At 40.0% G+C, this 1,520-nt stretch overlaps 1 protein-coding gene across 1 annotated transcript; it reads left to right on the top strand.

The window, feature by feature from the left end:
• Positions 1 to 322: 322 nt before the first annotated feature.
• On the top strand, positions 323 to 1,261 carry LOC103559881 (olfactory receptor 4F3/4F16/4F29). The gene has a single exon (XM_008533694.1). It carries the CDS (start codon positions 323 to 325, stop codon positions 1,259 to 1,261), a length of 939 nt encoding a protein of 312 aa, XP_008531916.1.
• The last annotated feature ends 259 nt before the right edge of the window (positions 1,262 to 1,520 follow it).

Below are 1,520 nucleotides of genomic sequence, written 5' to 3'. Positions count from 1 at the left end.
AGACCTTTTTTAGATTTACAGTCTAATGCTTGCTCAGCCATCTTGTTCTTGCTTAATCTGTTTATTTGAGAATAGAACATTGCAGCGAGAGTGTTGGTAATTGGTAAAATATGTTGCAGCTCACACATTGTGATAATATTATGTTGATTTTTGGTTTTTGCTTTTTCATATTTGAGGAACTGGACAACTATATGCTTGTCATTCCTAAGGAGAATGATGAAATATCAGTAATTCTATGATGTATTATCATCTCCATAATCACAGTTACCTCCTCATTTTCTTAGTTCTCATAATTTCAGCATCAGCCCAGTTGGTTGGATCAATGGATGGAGGGAATCACTCTATTGTGTCTGAGTTTATGTTTCTGGGACTCACACATTCATGGGAGATGCAGCTTCTCCTCCTGGTTTTCTCCTCTGTGCTCTATGTGGCAAGCCTGACTGGAAACATCCTCATTGTGTTTTCTGTGACCACTGATCCTCATTTACATTCCCCCATGTATTTCCTATTGGCCAGTCTCTCCTTCATTGACTTGGGAGCATGCTCTGTCACCTCACCCAAGATGATTTATGACCTTTTCAGAAAGCGCAAAGTCATTTCATTTGGAGGCTGCATTGCTCAGATCTTCTTCATCCATGTCGTTGGTGGTGTGGAGATGGTGCTACTCATAGCCATGGCCTTTGACAGATATGTTGCCATATGTAAGCCTCTCCGCTATCAGACTATCATGAGCCCACAAATGTGCATTTTGTTCCTGGCTGCTGCCTGGGCCCTTGGTATCAGCCACTCACTGTTCCAACTAGCATTTATTGTTAATCTACCCTTCTGTGGTCCTAATGTGTTAGACAGCTTTTACTGTGACCTTCCTCGTGTCCTCAGACTGGCCTGTACAGATACATACAGATTGCAATTCATGGTCACTGTCAACAGTGGGTTTATCTGTGTTGGTTCTTTCTTTATACTTCTCATCTCCTACGTCTTCATCCTGTTTACTGTTTGGAAACATTCCTCAGGTGGTTCATCCAAGGCCCTCTCCACTTTATCAGCTCACATCACCGTGGTCCTTTTGTTCTTTGGTCCAACCATGTTTGTCTATACATGGCCACACCCCAATTCACAGATGGACAAGTTTCTTGCTGTTCTTGATGCTGTTCTCACTCCTTTTCTGAATCCAGTCATCTATACATTCAGGAATAAAGAGATGAAGGCAGCAATGAAGAGAGTATGCAAACAGTTAGTGACTTACAGAAAGATCTCATAAATTATATGATAAAGACTTCTCACTAACCATGGTGTAGCCTTTTGTTTCTATCTTTGATATTTTAAACTCAGGAACTTTGAGGCATTAAATATTGATTTGAATATCATCATATCTGAAACGTAATTTTTAACGTACGAATGTATTTATGTCTTGTGAAGAGTGAACCATGAATACAGTATACCTCTCTATCTATGCAAGTCCCATTCAATTTCTTTCAGCAATGTGATATTGCTTTCAGTGAACAGGTCTTGCATATCTT

This window comes from Equus przewalskii, chromosome 1, assembly GCF_037783145.1.
Source record: "Equus przewalskii isolate Varuska chromosome 1, EquPr2, whole genome shotgun sequence".
Classification (NCBI taxonomy): Eukaryota; Metazoa; Chordata; class Mammalia; order Perissodactyla; family Equidae; genus Equus; species Equus przewalskii.
Note: the sequence above shows the minus strand (reverse complement) of the source record. Positions and strands in the feature narration are given on the sequence as shown.